The sequence below is a fragment of the Scyliorhinus canicula genome, chromosome 9 (assembly GCF_902713615.1).
Source record: "Scyliorhinus canicula chromosome 9, sScyCan1.1, whole genome shotgun sequence".
NCBI classification, from domain to species: domain Eukaryota; kingdom Metazoa; phylum Chordata; class Chondrichthyes; order Carcharhiniformes; family Scyliorhinidae; genus Scyliorhinus; species Scyliorhinus canicula.
This window is the reverse complement of record NC_052154.1, coordinates 33,483,508-33,502,388: the sequence shown is the minus strand read 5'-3', so window position 1 is coordinate 33,502,388 and position 18,881 is coordinate 33,483,508. Positions and strand designations below refer to the sequence as shown.

General features: G+C 43.8%; 1 protein-coding gene and 3 non-coding genes across 4 annotated transcripts; all 4 read right to left on the bottom strand.

Moving 5' to 3' along the window:
- Positions 1–7,439: 7,439 nt before the first annotated feature.
- On the bottom strand, positions 7,440–16,113 carry rpl13 (ribosomal protein L13). Its single transcript, XM_038806482.1, has 6 exons — positions 15,989–16,113; positions 14,829–14,957; positions 13,957–14,098; positions 9,490–9,663; positions 8,263–8,319; positions 7,440–7,653 (listed from the first exon to the last, which is right to left on the bottom strand). The coding sequence occupies exons 2-6, from the start codon at positions 14,930–14,932 to the stop codon at positions 7,495–7,497; spliced, it is 636 nt and encodes a 211-aa protein (XP_038662410.1). The 5' UTR covers positions 14,933–14,957; positions 15,989–16,113; the 3' UTR covers positions 7,440–7,494.
- On the bottom strand, positions 8,381–8,465 carry LOC119972069. The gene has a single exon (XR_005461999.1). It is a non-coding gene; the product is annotated as a small nucleolar RNA MBII-202 (small nucleolar RNA).
- On the bottom strand, positions 13,574–13,653 carry LOC119972071. The gene has a single exon (XR_005462001.1). It is a non-coding gene; the product is annotated as a small nucleolar RNA MBII-202 (small nucleolar RNA).
- On the bottom strand, positions 14,600–14,688 carry LOC119972070. Its single transcript, XR_005462000.1, has one exon. It is a non-coding gene; the product is annotated as a small nucleolar RNA MBII-202 (small nucleolar RNA).
- Positions 16,114–18,881: the final 2,768 nt, after the last annotated feature.

The following is an 18,881-nucleotide window of genomic DNA, read 5'->3' as shown; positions in this document are numbered from 1 at the left end:
AACTTCATTGAAGCCTACTTGTGACAATAAGCGATTTTCATTTCAACTCCCTTTTGAAAGTTGCTATTGAATCTACTTGCCCCACCTTTTCAGAAAGAATTGGGCTGGATTTTCACCCCTCTCCCCCGTGGTGTGTTTTCTGGAGGTGGAAGTGGCTTGCCATTGGTTGCCAGCAGGAACCTCCGGTTCTGCCGATGTCTCCAGCATTTCGTGCGACTCGCCCGCCCGCCTGGTTTAGCCATCCATTACAGGAACTGATCGGGCCATATCAATGCAACCTGGCTACACTCTCCTCTGCCAACACTGTCCATTATTCCAGAAACATACGGGAGAGATCTCCCTCCCTCTCCGCCTTCAACATATGTGAGGAGCTGATAGGCTTCTTTATTTATAAGAAAATTGCCATCTGTTTGTTTGCTGCTGCTGTTTTTCCCATTTACAGCAAGGAGCAGAACAAAGAGGAATCAAAGTTACAGAATGAGAAAAGATCAAAAGCCCAATTTAAGTGAGATTTCACAGGTGGTAAAGTGGCTTTGGGAGAATATCATGGGGCAGGAATGAACAAGTCAATAATAAAACCAGTCATTCGAAGTCCAGAAGAGCGAGGAGGAAAATCAAGTAGGTATGACTGGAGATCACTCAAAATGATCGAAGCAAATTGAAGATATTTGAAGATGTGGACAGAGGTCTTGAATTTGAGTTGCTGCAATGATAAGCGTGTGGGACTGTGTAAAAAACATGGCTTTTAATTTAATAAATGTCTAATTTTCCTCATCTCTTATTACAGTATTTTATATTACAACACAAGATAATCTGCCATTTCCATTGAAGTGCTTTAAAGTTATTTCCACTTCCTCTCATCTGTGTTTCCATCATTGTTTCTTTTACAATCCTGAGTGTTTGTAATTTCTTCCAGCTTGCCTGTACTATCCAAGGAAATCTCAGAGGTATTGATGAGGGCAGAGGACTAAAACAAAATGCAATGGTTAGCACTGCTGCCTCATGGCGCAGAGGTCCCCGGTTCGATCCTGGCTCTGGGTTACTGTCCCTGTGTATTACATTCATCCCCCACCATCTGGCCTGGGCTTGCGAAATCCTACCAACTGTCCTGTCTTGAGACAATTCTCACCTCTTTATCCTAGGGTTACCCCTACCTCTGGATCTGTAAAGACTAAATTACCTGCAAATGCTCGCTTTCTTTTTTTTTATAAATGTTTTTATTCAGTTTTCGTATTTTATATTGAACAAATTACAAATTGTTAGGAGAGAGAAAAAAAAAACAAACAAAAACAAACACGCAAAAATTAACATACATATTTACAGGTAAGCATCTTCGTAGTAGTAACTGCGCCCCCCCCCCCCCTCCCCCCCTCAACATGTTTATTTAGCTTGGTTTTGGGCCTTAGCTAGCCATCGAACCCCCGTAACGAACCTGTAGCCCCCCCCCCCCTCCCGCTACCTTCCCCCGACTATTCTTCCTCTTGTACATTGGCCACAAATAGGTCCCGGAACAGTTGCATGAATGGCTCCCACGTTCTGTGGAAGCCGTCGTCCGACCCTCGGATGGCAAATTTGATTTTCTCCATTTGGAGAGATTCCGAGAGGTCGGACAGCCAGTCCGCAGCTCTGGGCGGTGCTGCTGACCGCCAGCCAAACAGGATTCTACGGCGGGCGATCAGGGAGGCAAAGGCAAGGGCATCCGCCCTCCTCCCCAGGAATAGATCTGGCTGTTCTGAAACCCCGAAGACCGCCACTATCGGGCATGGCTCCACCCTCACTCCCACCACTTTGGACATTACCTCGAAGAAGGCTGTCCAGTACTCCACGAGTCTGGGGCAGGACCAGAACATGTGGGCGTGGTTGGCCGGGCCTCTTTGGCACCGTTCACATCTGTCTTCCACCTCCGGGAAGAACCTACTCATACGGGTTCTTGTTAAGTGGGCTCTATGTACCACTTTTAGTTGCGTCAGGCTGAGCCTTGCGCACGTGGAGGTGGAGTTGACCCTATGCAGTGCTTCGCTCCAGAGTCCCCACCCGATCTCCATCCCCAGGTCGTCCTCCCATTTCCTCCTTGTTGCGTCCAGTACGGTGTCGTCCCTATCTACCAGTCGGTCATACATGTCACTACAGTTCCCTTTCTCTAGGATACTTGCGTCCAGTAGGTCTTCCAGTAGTGTCTGTCGTGGCGGTTGTGGGTACGTCCTTGTCTCCTTTCGTAGGAAGTTTTTGAGCTGCAGGTACCGTAGCTCGTTCCCCCCAGCTAGCTGAAATTTCTCTGTCAGTTCGTCCAGTGTTGCGATCCTGTCGTCCGTGTATAGGTCCCTGACTGTCAGTGTCCCCCCGTCCTGCCTCCACCTTTTGAAGGTGGCGTCGGTCAGTGCTGGTTTGAACCTATGGTTGTTGCAGATGGGAGCCCTGTTCGACATTTTGGTCAGGCCAAGTTGCTGCCGCAGTTGGTTCCAGGATTGGAGGGTGGCTGTCACCACTGGGCTGCTGGAGTGTTTTTTGGGTGGGGATGGGAGTGCTGCCGTGGCGAGGGCCCGGAGGGAGGTTCCCATGCAGGAGGCCTCCTCCGCACGCACCCACTCAGCTTCTGGCTCCTGGATCCATCCCCTTACTCGCTCGGCTGTTGCTGCCCAGTGGTAGAATTGTAGATTCGGGAGGGCTAACCCTCCCCTGGTTTTTGTTTTTTGTAAGACCTTCTTTGGGATCCTAGCATTTTTACCCCCCCCATACGAACGCCATGATGAGTTTGTCCAGCGCTTTGAAAAAGGCCTTGGGGATGTAGATCGGAATGGATCTAAACAGGAAGAGGAACCTGGGCAGTACGTTCATTTTGATCGTCTGAACTCTCCCCGCGAGGGAGAGCGGGAGTGTGTTCCATCTTTGCAGGTCCTTTTTAACTTCCTCCGTCAGGCTGGTGAGGTTCCATTTGTGGATCCCTTTCCAGTCATGGGCTATTTGGATCCCCAGGTAGCGGAATTTATGTCGGGCTTGTTTGAACGGCAGCCCCTTTAGTGCTGCCCCCCCCCCCCCCTTGCGGGTGTAATGGGAAGATCTCACTTTTGCTCATGTTGAGTTTGTAGCCCGAGAAGGCTCCAAACTCTTTCAGGAGCGCGATGATTCCGTCCATGCTGCTTTGTGGGTCCGAGATATAGAGGAGCAGATCATCCGCATAGAGTGAGACTCTGTGCTCTCTACCTCCCCTTCGGATCCCCCTCCAATTTTTTGCTGCCCTGAGCGCGATTGCTAGCGGTTCGATTGCTAGTGCGAACAGCAGCGGGGAGTGGGCATCCTTGTCTGGTGCCCCTGTGCAGCTGGAAGTATTGGGAGTTGGTATTGTTGGTCTGTACACTCGCCATGGGAGCGTTGTACAGGAGCTTTACCCAAGCTGTGAACCCTGTTCCAAGCCCGAACCGCTCCAGTACCTCTATGAGGTATATCCATTCGACTCTGTCGAAGGCCTTTTCTGCGTCCAGGGAGACGATCACCTCTTGTGTTCTCTCCCCGGAGGGGGTCATTATCACGTTCAGCAGGCGCCTGATGTTCGCGGTCAGCTGTCTACCTTTGACAAAGCCCGTCTGGTCCTCTGTGACCACCTCAGGTACACAGTCTTCTAGCCTTTTGGCTAGGATTTTGGCCAGTATTTTGGCGTCTGCATTCAGCAAAATGCTCGCTTTCTAAGCATTGTCTGGCATCTTTGAATTTGTCTATATATGTTTCTGGAACATACCTCTTCATTCACCTGAGGAAGGAGCAGTGCTCCGAAAGCTAGTGTTTTAAACAAACATGTTGGACTTTAACCTGATGTAAGAATTCCTACTGTCCATCACTCTTGTGGGCAGTGGGTTCCTTACAAGGGGACATTATCAGTGATTTAGATGAATAAAGTTGTAAATCCAAGTTTACAGATGACCAAGATAGCTGGCAGCGTAGATGGGAAAAGAAAGTTGCAAAGGGAGATGGATAAATTGAGTGGGCAGTGAAGCAAATGGGAGTGCAATATGGGAGCAATGTGGCACCATCCACTTTGTACCCTAGTGAGGAACCAAGAACCCTGGGTATTCAGACAAATGTAGGGGTCCACATTTTGAAATCACTAAAAATAATAGATACAAGATATAATTTTAAAACTTCATGTAAAATGTTAGTATTTATCCTAAGGGGGCTGAAACACAATGGGCCACAATTTATTCTAGTTGCTTAAATATCTGGTTAGACCACATCTGAAATATAGCAATCAGTCCTGTGCATGGCTCCCAAGATAGGGCAGATATGTAGGATCTTGGGAGTGGGTGCAAGAGATAAACCAGAATACCAGGGGGAATAAAATTGAATGCAGGTTGGTTGCGCAGATTCGTCTTGTATTTCCTTATGTATATTAGATAAAGGGGTGAACTAAATCAGATGCTAATGGTTAACGGAATGATAAGGTAGACAAGACTACTTCCTTTGATGGGAGCATACAACATAACTTTAAAATTAGAACTGGACAATTCAGGAATGATCAGAAAGTCCTTATGCATATAAAGGGAAATCTCAAACATGCTTCTCCCAAAAAGTTGATGAGACCAATTGAAAGTTTCAAAAGTAAGACCAATAGATTTTTGTTAGGCAACATTAAGGGATATGCAATGAGATAGGCAAATTGAATTAAACACATAGTAAGGTTGTTGAATAACTGGCTAGTTAAGTGGTTGAAGCACAGGCCTCATCAATATTGATGAATATGTTAGAAAAGCAGCTGAAGGAAAAAGGGTAACGGAAAATGAGACAGGGCAGGCACAGGGAATTAGGACTACTGCTTATATGGAATATTGACACAAGACTGGTTAGGCCAAATTATGTTTCTGTGTTGGAACTGAACTTCATGTGCACTTATTTGCTTTTTGTCCAGCTTTAGATTAGATGATTGATAAAAGAATAGCTAGCGTGTGAAATTCGCAACAAGGAATAGTTGAGGAAAATAGCAAAGTTGTATTCAAGAGAAAGCTAAATATATGGGGGGAAACTTATAAAGGGAAATGTTATAAAAAGTCAATGTTCAAAAGACTGGCAAGTCAGGCAGCAGTTGTGGAAAGAAGCCTATGTTTCAAATCTGTTTCATCAGAATGGGAAATATGTTGATAGGATTAGATGGAAGATGATGGTAGAATAATGGTATGGATCTGTTGGGACGGTTTCTTTGTGCTGTGCTGTGTTTGCAAGGTTGCAAACATTTGAGAAATCAGTCCTCACTAAGATCATATGAATAAGAATCAATAATGGGAGCATGGTTAGCACTGCTGCCTCATGGCGCCACGGTCCCAGGTTCAATCCCAGCTCTGGGTCACTGTCCAGGTGGAGTTTGCAGTCTCCCCGTGTCTGCGTGGGTTTCACCCCCACAACTGAAAGATGGACAGGGTAGATGGATTGCCATGCTAAATTGCCCCTTAATTGGAAAAAATGAATTGGGTACTCTAAATTTTAATTCTAAAAAATAAATGGGAGGGTATAAATGGACAACCTTCTGAAGATGAGGGTTAATTTAAAAAATTGGAAAAAGGCAAGTGCTGCCAGTTCAACACTAACCCTTTACCTCTTGAGGCCTATATTCAATTCAGCCTGGATTATCTCCTGCCTATAAAGCATCTTATGAAAATAGCTTTCAGCGGTCATCAACACGCTCAGAGTAGGCCTGGCTCAATAGCACAAAACTATCCATAACAAGCAAACATATTCATGCCCACAACACAGTTGATGGGATGAGACAAGGAAAAAGATTGCTTGGTATTTAGAATCACTGTTCTTAGATTGGACACTGGAGAAAAGTCTGACCCCGATATGTGGACAATGTCAGAAAGTGACCTTTTCAGTGCTTGAGGGTCCAGGTTGAGTCATTTATGGCACAGGTAGCCAATCATCCCATTCATTAATTCTATGCTACGTCTTCCTGCAGCAATCCAGCCCTCTTGCCCCACAGGTTTATTTCCTTCAAGTACCCATTCAATTTCCTTTTGAAACCAGAATTAGATGGAGATACTTGTATGTATCGTGTCTATTGGGATGGTTTGTGCTATAAACACTATGCAAGGTTTCAAACACAAAACACGAGAAAAAAATTCTTGCTCTCAAGCCCGTACAATAATGCCCATCTTTGGCCTGCTGCAATGCTCCAGTGAAGCCCAATGCAAGTTGGAGGAGCAGCATCTCAACTGCCAGAGGGAAACATTGCAACCCTCGGTACTCAGTTGAGCAATTTTATATTTTGATCTTTCTCCTCCATCTTAAACCCCCCCACCACCACTTTAAGAATGTCAAATATATTGTGCTCCATCTTACAACTCCCTTCCCATTATTTTAAATGCCAGACATGTATTGCCGCAATGAAAATGCTCCACCCCAGCAGCTGTCATTTGACCTGCTGAGTTTTTTGTGTCCACATTTCTCATTTCAGTTTCAAGTATGCAGTATTTTGCTTATTTTCATGTCAAAAATTAAACAGGTTTACTAACAACTTGCATTTATATGTTGCCTGTAACTTGAGAAATGTTCCAAAGCATTCCGATTTAGTCAAACATAAATGGACACCAAGCCAGAAGGGCTATTAGGAGGGAGCATCAGCAACTTTGATGGAAGTACTAATCAAGGGAAGAAATGAAAGGAGTGGGTGATATGCAACAAGCCAGAGGTATAGAGCTCGAGATGAGGGAATAAAGGCCTGGGCAAAATTCGAGATTATATAGTCAAAATCACAAAAGGACATGAAGGAATTTAGTAGGCTGTGTAAAAGGACATGCATTTATACAAACCTTACCCCCAAAGCATGTTATTTCTAATTATCATTTTTGCAGAATGGTCGCTGTAATGTAGGAAACATTGCCAAATTGCACAAAAAATCCCTCAAATGGCAATACGGTGATCACTAAATAATGCGGCATTGAGGGACAAATATTAGCCATTAGACAACCACAAACACCCCGCTCCTCAGAAATTGTGTAATGGAATCTTTTACATCACCCCAGAGGTCAGAACTGGTTGAATATCTCATGTGAAATGTGGCATCTCTCAACAATGCAGGACTGTAAGTGTCAGTCGAGTATCTGTGCTCAGGTTCTTGAGAGTTGGACCCAGAAGCAACAATGCTACCATTGAGCCAGACCCAGCAACAATTTATTCTACCCCTTACTGGTTAAATAATTTTCAAGGTGCATTGACTCTTCAGCACAAATATTTTCAAAATATGTTTAACAATTTCCCCCACCCCAGAACATGTCTAGCACTAATGTCTTCAGTAACCAATTTTGAATATGAAGTCAAACTTGAAACAGCTCAACATTAAAATGAAGTTTGGCAAAACAATAACTAACTTGCCATCAGTATAAATCAAATGCTCCTGGAAAGAGAGGAATATGGATGAAATGAGTAAAACGTAGTTTTGCACAATGAATTGAACAGTGTTTCTTCTTTATAAAGTATTGGTTATTTATTGAATAGTTCCAGATATTTTATATTTTACTTCTTCTTCTCAACATCCTGCTCTGCTGCTTCCTTTGCTCTCTTAGCACGGATTCCAAACAAACGTGCATTTGCACGAGCCATACGGAGGCTTGCAAAGGCCTTGAAATTCTTCTCATCCTCAGAGATCACCCGGGCCTTCTCTCTTTTGTATATCTGAAAAGAAAATAGTATTCATAAATACGTTGTATACACAACTTATAAAAGCCGACAAAAAACTTACAATAACGAGGTCAGAATCATAGGGGCAGAATTGGAGCTCTCATATTATTAATCATACATAGAATTGCATGTTCGCTCTTTCAGTTTTCAACTAATGGTGTTTGCTACAGAGATTCGCTCAACATGGGCAATAAACCATTTTCCAAGTCAGCAATTTTCCAAGTCAGCAATTTTCCAAGTCAGCAAAGGGAGCCAAGGCAGAAAATGTGATTTTCCTCTTTGGAAAAAAGCTTTGACAAAGGGTCACCTGGACTCGAAACGTCAGCACTTTTCTCTCCCTACAGATGCTGCCAGACCTGCCGAGATTTTCCTGCATTTTCTCTTTGGTTTCAGATTCCAGCGTCCGCAGTAATTATAAAGGACAGCACTCTCGCCCTTCCTTTATAGCCATCCAAAAGATACAGCACCTTAAACAGTTTCAGCCTAATTAGATGCTCAACTCTAGAGTTGGGCTTGACCACATCACCGTCTGACTAAGAGGGACCACTGGGCCATAGTTGATAATGTTTAAAAATTGAGAAAACCTATTTTAAAGTTACTCACATTCTTGATTGGCATGATAGGTCCAGTTAGCTGGGTTGCTACCTTAATTTCTTCAGCCTATGGAAAAGAAATCGGCATTAACAATATCAGATTGAACAAACCCACTGAGTTTTAATTATATGACACGCCCACAGTCATCAGATGGAAAAGGGTTCAACAAAAATCATCAAGGATGTACAGAGATTCCGGAGAAAGTGTCATCATTTGACTGTGGTGAAAGAACATTATTACAATCACTGAATTACATTAACAGATTGACAAGAGATCCCTGTAACAGACAAGCACATTAGAGACCAAGACCTTTTTAAAATTCTTTACATACGCTGGTCAGTTTCATGATTAACTATCACCTGTACCTCAACTTCAGAACCAAAAATTAGTGTCAAAGTGTCATGGCCATCTGCTCAATTGCCCCTGCAATATATATTTATTGCCTGGGGGGGGGAAAAAATCACCATAGCACTGAAATTATAGCCCCCTTTGTTTAAAATTCCCAAGTGCAATGTCAAGCTATCCACACAGCTTTTGCAACCCATCTATCCAAATGCCCTCACCAATTGATTTATATGTCCACAGGACCAAGATGACTTAATCAAGTTATAGTTTCCTGTGTTGAAACATTCCATTTCCCTCCAGTAATGTAAAAAGGGGGGGGGGAGCACAGTGGTTAGCACTGCTGACTCACATCACCAGGGACCGGGGTTCAATTCTGGTCTTAGGCGACTGTGTGTGGAGTTTGCACTTTCTCCCCAAGTCTACTTAGGTTTCCTCCGGTTTCCCCTTTCAAACCAAAGATGTGCAGGTTAGGTGGGGTTATGGGGATAGGGCAGGTGGGGTGGGCCTAGATAGGATGCTCTTTCAGGAGGTCGGTGCACTTGATGGGCTGAATGGCCATCTGCACTATAGCAATTCTATGGTTCTAACGTAACCCATTATCTTATACACCTCCTGTTACTGCTGTCATGTTTCTATTTGTAACTGTTTTACCACCCATGTCCATATGACCCAGGACTTCACCCTGCCTCCTAATCATGCACATGCAATCCATCAACATTGTCTACAAGCTGGGGTTTGACTTTGACACAATTATCCCATTGTCTTAGTTCTGACTTTAAGATTCCAGAACAATTCTTATTTTTAAATGCCATTAAAGAGCCAGTGGTCCTTAGAATAAACCTCTGGAATATCAAGAATACTATGTGCTTAACATTTTATTTGGATACTTACAGAAGAATCTCCCTTCTTGGGCATTGAAGCCTTTCTTGGGAAGATGATTAACTTGGAGCGATATTCCTTCAGACGTTGAACATTACACTGAATAGATTCAGCTGACTTGTTGCGCCGTCTGTGATCGACAGCAATGCCAATAGTACGCGCCACCCTCCTGTTAATGCCTGCAGCCTATTACATTGGCAACAAAAGATGATTTCTTTTTGAGGAGAAAAAGAAAAGCAAATACAGGAACGGAAAGACGGTAAATACAGAAACACACAGAAGAACGGCCGGGGCCATCAAACGGAAAAGGTTAAAAAGGCAATCATCGAAACATAAAATAGGAGTCGACCATTTGAGCCTGCTTCGTCATTCATTATGATCATGGATGATCATTCAACTCGTAGCCTGTTCCTGCTTCTCCACCCCGTCTCACATATCAACAAAAGAACAAAGAAAGTTACAGCACAGGAACAGCCCATTCAGCCCTCCAAGTCTGCACTGACCATGCTGCCCGTCGTGAACTAAAAAACCCTACCCTTCCGGGGACCATATCCCTCCATTCCCATCCTATTCATGTATTTGTCAAGCCCTGCTTAAAAGTCCCCATCGTCTCTGCTCCCACTAGCGCCCCCAGCAGCGAGTTCCAGGCTCCCACCACCCTCTGTGTAAAAAAAAAAAAAATAGCATTGTACATCTCCTTTAAACCTTCCCCCTCGCATCTTAAACCTATGCCCCCTAGTAATTAACTTTCACCCTGGGTAAAAGCTTCTAACTCCACTCTGTCCATGTCCCTCATAATCTTATAGACTTCTATCAGGTCTCCCCTCAATCTCCATTGTTCCAGTGATAACAAACCACGTTTCTCCAACCACTCATCATAGCTAATGCCTTCCATGCCAGGCAACATCCTGCTAAATATTTTCTGTACCCTCGCCAATGCCTCCACATCCTTCTGGTAGTGTGGCGATCAGATGTGAACACTACATTCCAAGTGTGGCCTAACTAATGTTCTATAAAGCTGCAACATGACTTGCCAATTTTAAAATTCAATGCCCCGGCCGATGAAGGCAAGCATGCCGTATGCCTTCTTGACTACCTTCTCCACCTGTGTTGCCACTTTCAGTGACCTGTGTACCTGTACGCCCAGATTCCCGTCATATCCATTTATCCCTTTAGCTCAGAGTACTATATCTAACTCCTTGAAAACATGCAATATTTTGGCCTCAACTACTTTGTGGTAGATAATTCCACAGGCTCACCACACTCTGAATGAAGACATTTCTCCTAATCTCAAGTCTTTGGACTCCGCTGCCATCAGGGACATTCCTGCATCTTTCCTGTCTAGTCATGTTAGAATTTTCTAGGCTTTTATGAGAGCCCCCTCCTTCAGCTGAACTCCAGCAAATACAATCTGAATCAACACAAATCTCTCCTCATACGCGAGTCCTGTCACCTCAGATCAGTCTGGTAAATCTTTGCTGCACTTCCTCCATAGCAAGAACATCCTTCCTCAGATAGAGACCGAAACTGCACAATATTCCAGGTGAGGCCTCAGGTATAACCGTAGCAAGGCATCCCTGCCCCTGTACTTGAATCCTCTCGCTATGAAGGACGACATACCACTTGCCTTCTTCACTGCCTGCTGCACCAACATGCTTACTTTCAGCGACTGGCGTGAAAGGACACCCAGGTCTTGGTGCACATTCCGTCTCAATCCATAGTCATTCAGATAATAACCTGCCTTCCTGTTTTTGCTATCAAAGTGGACAACCTCATATTAATCCAAATACTGCATCTTTCTTGCACTTGCAACATGTCCAAATGACAATAAAGCATCTCTGCATCCTCCTCACAGCTCACCCTCCCACCCAGCTTGGTGTAATCTGCAAATTTGGTGATATTACATTTAGTTCCCTCATCTAAATAATTACGTTTATCAGTGGTGATGAATAAACAATTAGAAAGCAGCACAGTAGCATGATGGTTAGCACAATTGCTTCACAGCTCCAGGGTCCCAGGTCCGATTCCCGGCTTGGGTCACTGTCTGTGGGGAGTCTGCATGTTCTCCCTTGTGTGTGCGTGGGTTTCCTCCGGGTGCTCCGGTTTCCTCCCACAGTCCAAAGATGTGCAAGTTAGGTGGATTGGCCATGCTAAATTGTCCTTAGTGTTGGGTGGGGTTAATGGGTTATGGGGCTAGGGTGGAGGTGTGGGCTTGGGTAGGGTGCTCTTTCAAAAGAGCCGGTGCAGACTCGATGGACCGAATGGCCTCCTTCTGCACTGTAAATTCTATGAAATTTTCAGTTCAATTACTTCAGGTTCGGCAGTTGTTCCAAAAAATACCAATTGCCCAACGTTTCAAATGACTTGACAATTCTCTGCCCTGAACAGGCCTCAAGACTGTGTCCATGCCCACAACCAATGTAGTTCAAACCAAGATAACAAACTACAATTTGAAGCAGTCTTCAGTCCCGACCAGAAACTCCATCTCTCTTCCTAACAATTGTCTGAGGCCATTCGCCATATTTGGCCAGAGTTGGACTTCCAACCATGTGTGCACCTCAATCGATAAGACTATATCTACTGCGTCCATGCATCAACTCATTTGGCTGCTGAAACCCTCATCCTTGCCTTTATTACTCTAGACCTGATTATTTCAATTAATTCCTGACCGGCTTCCCACATTCTATCCACTGCAAACTGCAGTCCATCCAAAGCTGCTATCCTTCTCTTAACTTGCACCAAATCCCTTTCACCAATCACCTGTGTGCAAAGTCTCGATTTCAAATTCTTCCATGGTGTTATCCCTCTTTATCACTAATGTCCTCCAACTCTACAACCCTCCCGCTATCTGTACCCCTTCAACTCTGGCTCCTTCAGCAGCCCCAATTTTGATTGCTCCCCTATCGGCGACGATGAGGCTCCAAGCCCTGGAATTACACCCCTCAGCCTTTCTGTCTCTTTCCTTCCTCCCCCCCCCCCCCCCCCCCAGACATTCCTAAAACCCATCTCTTTAACCAAGGTTTTGGTGGTCTGCGCTAGTCACTTTACGTGGCCCTAAAAGCCTGGGTTAGTGTATGTATGACTGCTGCTATCATGTTTTAAAAGAATCCTATTTCAAAAGGCAAGTATGTTATGGGAGCCAGGTGTGCAAATAGACCAGCGCAAAACTGTGGGATAATGTAGTTTTGGTTGGATTAAGGAGAGGGGGTCCATGTGGAGTTAATTAGATTTCAGCTTGGTATGGTACTATGTGGAGCCATGGTATCAGGCGTTTTGCAGAAAAGCAGTTCAGTTGCATTCTAAATGAAGCTGTGAGCAGGTCAAGCATTTTGCTCTCAATGCAGTTCAGTTAAAGATATGTTTGTAGACTGATCAGCAGTCTTTCAAAGCAGTTCAGGCTTGCCTGATTAGGTGAGCTGAAACAAGTGGAGAAGCATCTCCTGGAGAAATACAGAGTTTCTGCAGGGCTCTGACAGGATTCAGGTCTTTTCTTTAAAGCAGTGTCAAAATATCTCTTTCACAAAGAACATCTCTGTTAAGCATGTATTCCTGAGTGCTAATGGATTGATAGAAAGCGGAGATTTTTAAAAAATAAATTCAGAGTACCCAATTATTTTTTCTAATTAAGGGGAAATTTTAGTGTGGCCAATTTACCTACCCTGCACATCTTTAGGTTTGTGAGGGTGAGACCCACGCAGTCAAAGTGCAAACTCCACATGAGAGTGACCCGGGGCCAAGATCGAATGGCCCTCAGCGCTGTGAGGCAGCAGTAATAACCACTGTGCTGTTCTAAATATTGGTGATACTGCCCAGTATCCTAGCCACTGTTGGAATCTGGGCTGGGATTGCAATGGCCCAATGTCAAATTTGTATGGTAACACTCCTTTGAAGGTGTTTTACCACTTTAATGGCTCTATATGCAAGATGCATGTGGTATACACATACATATACATGGTAAATGTATAAATGATTTCCAGAAAACTCAAATCAAGTTTAAAATCATTGCAGCAGCAATATAATCCATCTGTTTTAATACAAGAGGTGTCATTAGACATTTCTGCAAAATTTATCTCTCTGGACATTTTAAAACAATTTAGAGCAATCCACAGTCATCAGCAAAAAAGGTTCAAAAGTATTCATCACGGAGATACAGAGATTCCGGAGAAATTGTCATCATCTGACTATGGACAGCTAATGAATGATCTGTAATTATAGGCTTACAATTATTTTATTTTCCCATCCGGACTGTTGATTTATCACACTATCCTCTAAAGTGTCTACCCAATGGGTCCAGCTTTGTTCAGTTATACTCTTGTGTGATTAGTCCTTCTAGCAATGGCTTCTCTTTCCACATCTATAGTGTCACCTCTGGAGTCCTGCCAAAGAACTGACAGTGGGAAATAAAACTTTTTACTTAATCAATGCTTTTTTTAAAAAAAAGTCTGATGCTTATACAATAACATTGCTGCAAACAGTTACCTTTAGCTCCTCCAGGCTGAAGCCTCGTCCAGCACGTACTTTGGTGTGATATCTGACAGTGGGACACCTAACAACTGGTCGAAGAGGGCCAGCAACTGGACGTGGAGCGATGCGACGTGCTTTAGCCAACCGTGCCTTGCGCCTATCAACCAACAGCACTGTAAGTTATCTTAGAACATCGTAAATCACAAGACATCAGATAATGCAATATGCCTATTTTAATCAATAGTAAACTAAGAAATCCAAGGATGATACTTATTTACTGGACAGCAACTGTAGTCAGTACACTCCAACTAATGAATGCAACTGATTTACTACCTACTATTTCTTCAGTTACAGTACAGATTTCTTCAGTTATAGTACAGATTTCAACTTTGGAAATCCTTATCTCAAGGGGTAAGAAGGAGCTCAATTTGTTTTGCCTGACTGGTTCCAGGTTTGTGCAGGGCAGTGAGAAAAGCAACGGAAGCCAACTCTGCCATCAGATGAAGCAGCAATGAAGGTAGTAATAAAATAAATTATTTTCAGAAGAACTTAAACCAAGTTTAAAATTGTTGCAGTAGCAACATAATCCATCTGTTTTAATACAAGAAGTATCATTAGAAATTTCTGGAGAATTTATATCTCTGGACATTTTAAAACAGAAGAATTTAGAGCAGTCCACAGTCATCAGCAAAAGGGTTCAAAAGTATTCATCAAGGAGATACAGAGATTCCGGAGAAATTGTCATCATCTGATTGTGGACAGCTAATGAATGATCTGTAATTATATTGCCAATCACCTTCATTTCCTACACAAAAACAGTAACCCAATTATTAATTCCTAAAAGGAAATAGAACTCATTTTAAATTCTCATTATTGGATTAGCATACCTGCGGACTTTTCTGGCTGGCTGGTTGAACCAAGTGCGGACTCTTTTCTGCCAGTCCTTGTGGAAATGAGGGTTCAGGATCATTCCATTCCGACTTGGGGCCATGGCTGCTTAATGAAGGGCTGAAACCCTGCAATATTAAGTAAACATCAATAAAATGAAACAAACAATTAAAGGTTACAAATGATTTAATTCACAGCCAATCATTTGAATTTGTAAGCAGCCCCGCATCCAGCTATTTTCTAGCAAATTGCTTAGCAGGAGCTGACACATTCCAGATGAATTCTCTAAAATTGTGCCACTGACATCTCAGGACATCGGAAAATTAAACTCTTGACAATCAAGAGCAAAATCCAGACCAAGACGATACATACTCCACCCAATGATAATCGCCTCGACTGATAATTCTTCAGATCATTGCAACTGTGCCAGCTGTGGTTCAGTTGGGAGCAGTCAGAGGTTTGTGGGTTCGAGTCCCACTCCAGTGCTTGAGCACGAAAATCAAAAGCTGACATCCCAATGCATGCAGCAAGTACCAGGGCAACATTATTGTTGGGCGCATCAGACAGCTGTGCTCTCAAGTGGATGCAGAAGATTCCACTGCATTATTTTGCAAAAGAGCAGGGAAGTCATCCTCGGAGTCATCCCAGCGAATGTTGATCCAACAAACCGACATAGGAGCAGATAATCTGGTCACATTGCAGTTCATGGGAACTTGCTTTGTTCGGACTGGGCCACCACAAACGCTACGTTACACTGGCGGCTACGTTTGAAAAACTCTTTGGGACGTATTGCGATCCTGAAAGGCGCTATATAAATACAGGCTTCGGTTTTAAAAGCTCGAAGCCTTTGAAAGAGCGCTCAAATTGCCACAAGCGCTAAATGTACAACTTCCCTCTGCAATCTCCGAACCGCAGCCACATTTTGGGCCATCGACCCCTAACCTGCGCCGCTAATAGACACTGCCTCCTCGATTTTAGGCCTCGATCACCCCAGCACCGAAAACAGGGGCCAGACAGGCTCAGCGACATCTTTCCTTAGAAATGATTACGGATATTGAGAGTCCGTTATTTTTCGAGCCACGGAGCATTAATTCGTCACCAGTCGACTCGGTGAAGCTGATGGATGGATTGTGATTTTATTCACATTCTCAACACCTACCTTCAGGAGGGAAATGGCCGAACGAAAAGGATCAGCGGCGCCGAAGGATGCCGGGATATGTACGCAGGCACGGTGACGAGCCAATCAGAAGAGCGGACGCTGGCCTGTGCCCCTGCCCCACACAAAAATGGCGTCCCCCGGCACACTTGGATCTACGGGGCAATGCGGAATTCATTCCTTGTACACGTGGAACACAGTTGTTGAAATTTTAATTGCCATTTGCAAAAAAACAGTAAATTTGATGCAGTCTTCGGCTTTCTAACGTCTCCAGAACATTTTCAGTCATGACACTAAACCAGAAAATGCTGGCAATGCCCAGCAGGTCTGGCATGCGTGGAGAGTTAATGTTTCGGATCGCTGGGAGTTCATGAACTTACTGCCTTAATTTCTCAGATTTCCAGCATCCGCAGGATTTTCCCTTTATATTTCTTCTAGTCGCAAGTTCGAAATGCTTATGGGTTGAATGTAAATTTATCATCATCTCTTTGCTTTCGTGGTGTTTTTCTAGAAATGGACTCCTGTATTTTGTGTGTGTTTTGTTTTATAAATTTAGAGTACCCAATTATTTTTTCCAATTGAGGGGCAATTTAGCGGGGCCAGTCTACCTATCCTGCACATCTTTGGGTTGTGGGGGCAAAACCCACACAGACACAGGGAGAATGTGCAAACTCCACAGGGACAGTGACCCAGGGCCGGGATTCGAACCCAGGTCCTCAGCGCAGTAGGCCACTGCCACTGTGCTGCCCCTTATTTTGTGTGGTTTATAAGAACATAAGAACTAGGAGCAGGAGTAGGCCATCTGGCCCCTCGAGCCTGCTCCGCCATTCAATGAGATCATGGCTGATCTTTTGTGGACTCAGCTCCACTTTCCGGCCCGAACACCATAACCCTTAATCCCTTTATTCTTCAAAAAACTATCTATCTTTACCTTAAAAACATGTAATGAAGGAGCCTCAACTGCTTCACTGGGCAAGGAATTCCATAGATTCACAACCCTTTGGGTGAAGAAGTTCCTCCTAAACTCAGTTCTAAATCTACTTCCCCTTATTTTGAGGCTATGCCCCCTAGTTCTGCTGTCACCCGCCAGTGGAAACAACCTGCCCGCATCTATCCTATCTATTCCCTTCATAATTTTAAATGTTTCTATAGAATGGAAACTATAGAATATAGTTTATGGCCCAAAGTTCTTCTTGCCAAGGTTGAAACCTATTATATTTGAAATTTAAATTACAAATTACTGTTCAGTGACCTGACCTCATCTGAAATTTATCCAGATGACTGGGTGGCAAATGTTTTTTTGTTGTTACTTGTCCATAGACTTTAAACTTAATGCAAAACCATTAATTTGTTAAAACATGGCGTCTAATTTGAAACTTTTAACCTTGTGCCATTTTGCATCCATATTTTATTTACCTGTACAAAAATATTGTTTTTAAATTTTTTTTACAGGATGTGCACTTTGCTGGCTAGACCAGTATTTGTTGTCCATCCCTCTATGCTATGTCTATCTCAAATTGCCATTGAGAAGGTGATGGTGAGCTGCCTTCTTGAACCACTGCAATCCATGAGGTGTAGGTACACCTGTGCTATTGGGGAGAGAGTTCCAGGATTTTGACCCAGTGACAATGAAATAACGGCGATATATTTCCAAGTCAGGATAATTCCCATGTATCTGCTGCCCCTTACCCTTCTAGATGATAGTGGATATTAGTTTGGAAGGTGCTGCCTATCTATGGAGCCTTGGTGAGTTCCTGCAGTGCATCTTGTAGATGGCACACACTGATGCTACTGTGCATCGGTGGTGGAGGAAGTGAATGCTTGTGCAATGGATGCCAATCAAGCAGGCTGCTTTGTCCTGGATGCTGTTGAGCTTCTTCGGTGTTGTTGGAGTTGCTCTCATCCAGGCAAGTGGGGAATATTCCATCACACGTGCTTGGAGATTGTGGACAGGCTTTGGGGGAATCAGGAGGTGATTTATTCACTGCAGGATTTCTAGCCTCAGGGGGAGGCACTGTGGCACAGGGGTTAGCACTGCTGCCTCACAGCACTGAGGACCCAGTTCGATCCTGGCCCTGGGTAACTGTCCATGTGGAGTTTGCACATTCTGCGTATCTCACCCTCACAACCCAAATATGTGCAGGGTAGGTGAATTGACCACGCTAAATTGCCCTTTAATTGAAAAAAAAATGAATTAGGTACTTCAAATTTAAAAAAAAGTATTCCTAGTCTCAGACCTACTTTTGTAGCCACAGTATATTGGCTAGTCCATTCAGTTTGTGGTCAATGGTAATCCCCAGGATGTTGATATTGGTGAATCCCGTGGTGGTAATGCCATTGAGTGCCATGGGCGGAATGTTTGATTTTCTGTTATTGGAGATGGTCATTGCCTGGCACTGTGTGACACGAATGTTACTTGCCACTTGTCAGCCCAAGTCTGGATATTGTCCAGGTCTTGCTGCATTTGCATGTGGGCTGCTTCAGTGCCTGAGGAGTCACAAATAGGGTTTGTTGTTGGAAAATGGTCAGTCACAAACATTTAATAAATTAATTTTCAATGCCCTGCCTCATCTACAGCAAATATAGCGTACAGTAAATCTTCAATTTAAGTTGCCAGGCTTAAGCTGTTTCGATTTGTTAAGTTTTAATGGAGCAGCATTTGGGTTTAGCTTTGTGAATTAGCTTTTGCAATGGCCTCTCCTGTTCACTGACACACCATGGATCTTCCTGTTTTCCTTTCCACCTTGCAGTTTACCTTCATGACCCTGCACCTTACGCTGCTCTCACGTCAAAGGTTACTTCTTGCTGGTCACATCCTGAACACTTGCTTACAATGAGTGTTCGGGAGTGGAAAAGGCAGTAAGCAGAAGAGGTAGTGAACAGGAGGCACATAAGA